The 2337-nt window shown below is 49.6% G+C and overlaps 1 protein-coding gene across 1 annotated transcript in view; it reads left to right on the forward strand.

Moving 5' to 3' along the window:
* Positions 1 to 2337, forward strand: part of LOC112072994 (eukaryotic translation initiation factor 5B-like) — a 21021-nt gene that overhangs the window by 8564 nt on the left and 10120 nt on the right. The window contains 7 exon segments of the mRNA XM_070440008.1: positions 5 to 157; positions 261 to 510; positions 609 to 695; positions 833 to 904; positions 986 to 1290; positions 1403 to 1621; positions 2291 to 2322. Coding sequence (XP_070296109.1) covers positions 5 to 157; positions 261 to 510; positions 609 to 695; positions 833 to 904; positions 986 to 1290; positions 1403 to 1621; positions 2291 to 2322 — 1118 coding nt within the window.

A 2337-nucleotide genomic window follows, 5' to 3' on the forward strand; every position in this document is an offset into this window, starting at 1 on the left:
GGAGAAAGAGGAGAAGAAGAAGGGACCCAGCAAGGCCACAGTGAAGGCCATGCAGGAGGCTCTGGCTCACATGAAGGAGGAAGAGGAGCGCGCCAAGAAGGAGGAAGAAGAGAACCTGCGTCGCCTGGAAGAGCAGGAGGCTCAGAGACTGGAGCAGGTTAAGCACACACACATATACACACACTGTGTGTATACACACACACACACACACACACACACTGACCTCTTACCAACTGACCTCTTCAATGTAACACCTACAGGAGCGTCTGGAACAGGAGCGCAAGGAGAAGAAGAAACAGAAGGAGAAAGAGAGGAAGGAGAGGCTGAAGAAGGAGGGCAAACTGCTGACCAAAGCCCAGAAAGAGGCCCGGGCCAGGGCTGAGGCCACACTTGAACTCCTGAAGGCCCAGGGTATTGAAGTGCCATCCAAAGACGACTCGGTGCCAAAGAAGAAGCCAGTGTACGGAGACAAGAGGAAAAAGAAGCCCCAACAAGCACAGACCCCTGAAGGTAACACCCTCTTCCAATCCACATCAACATGTCCAACTGCAAAATCATCTATCTATTTGTTTGTGCCTCATCCCTCATTCCTCCTCTTCCCCGGTCAGAGATCTCAGAGGTCATGTCACCCACGTCGGAGACGGCAGAGCCAATCATCTCACCGATGGCGGTGGAAACTCCTGAAGTAGCAGCAGGTAAAATGGACCATAGATCTTGGAGACGGAGCCTGCCTTAATGTCCTCCGCTTGTTGTCCAGATCTGGGTGTAACGCCAGACAACTTTCATTGCCTCAGTCACATTTTGTGTCATGTCTTCCTGTCCCTCCCCCTAGAGGTAGAGCAGAAAGCTGAGTCTGCAGTTGATGACTGGGAGGCTATCGCTGAGACCATCGATCAGGACAAAGGTAGGACAGGACAGACTTCAGGTTTTAGCAATATATATTTAGCAATATTTTCTCCTCACAATGTCTCTTCTCCCTCTACAGAGCTGAAGACGGTCCACATTGAAGTGAAGCCAGAGACGCCAAAGCAGCCCCAACAGAAACCCTRGTCACAGCCGGAGGAAGAGGAGGACGACGAGGAWGAGGACGAGGAGGAAGAGGATGACGAAGAGGAGGAGAGTGAGGAGGAGGAAGAGGAGAAGGAGAGTCAGCCTCYCACACCGCAGCAGGCCCCAGCCACTAAGAGGAAGGGAGGGAAGGAGAGCTCAGCGTCCAGTAGTGACAGCGACTCCGATGACGATCGCACTAAAGAGGAGCGGATCTACAACAAGGCCAAGAAGCGTATTGAGGTAGTCTCACACATATACACACACACACACACACACACACACACACATCCCGTCAACATTGTTAAACGGTAGAGAAGTCTAATGTTGTTCTCTCTGTGTTCCTCCTGTGTAGAAACGGCGAGCAGAGAACATAAAGAACATAAACCTGGACAAGCTCCGCTCCCCCGTCGTCTGTGTACTGGGCCACGTAGACACAGGCAAGACCAAGATCCTGGACAAGCTGAGGCATACACACGTACAGGACGGAGAGGCAGGAGGGATCACCCAACAGATCGGAGCCACTAACGTACCGCTGGAGGCCATCGTAGAGCAGACCAAGATGGTGAAGAACGTGAGTACTGCTGCGCCTCTCCCTTCAGCTCAGACCCAGTCATACACTGAACAYTGACCGTACACTGAGTGTACAAAACATTAGGAACACCTTCCTAATATTAAGTTGTACCCCCTTTTGCCCTCAGAACAGTCTCAATTTGTCATGGCATGGACTCTACAGTGTCAAAAGCGTTCCACAGGAATGCTGGCCAATGTTGACTCCTATGCTTCACAGTTGTCAAGTTGACTGTATGGCCTTTGGGTGGTGGACCATTCTTGATACACACAGGAAACTGTTGAATGTGAAAAACACTGCAGCGTTGCAGTTCTTGACACACTCAAACCGGTGTGCCTGACACCTACTACCTACCATACCCCGTTCAAAGGCACTTCAATGTTTTGTCTTGTCCATTCACCCTCTGAATGGCACACATATACAATCCATGTCTCAATGCTCAAAAATCCTTCTTTAAACTGTCTCCTCCCCTTCATCTACACTGATTGAATTGGATTTAACATGTGACATCAATAAGGGATCATAGCTTTCACCTGGGTTCACCTGGTCAATCTGTCATGGAAAGAGCAGGTGTTCCTAATATTTTGTACACTCAGTGTATGTAGGGCATTGGATTTGAATAGATAGCTGGTGTTTAATGGATCTTTAATCATTTCATTGTTTCCTTTGCAGTTCAACAACGAGGCCATTAAAATCCCAGGAATGCTGATCATCGACAC

Source organism: Salvelinus sp. IW2-2015, unplaced genomic scaffold, assembly GCF_002910315.2.
Source record: "Salvelinus sp. IW2-2015 unplaced genomic scaffold, ASM291031v2 Un_scaffold2116, whole genome shotgun sequence".
In the NCBI taxonomy this organism is placed as follows: domain Eukaryota; kingdom Metazoa; phylum Chordata; class Actinopteri; order Salmoniformes; family Salmonidae; genus Salvelinus; species Salvelinus sp. IW2-2015.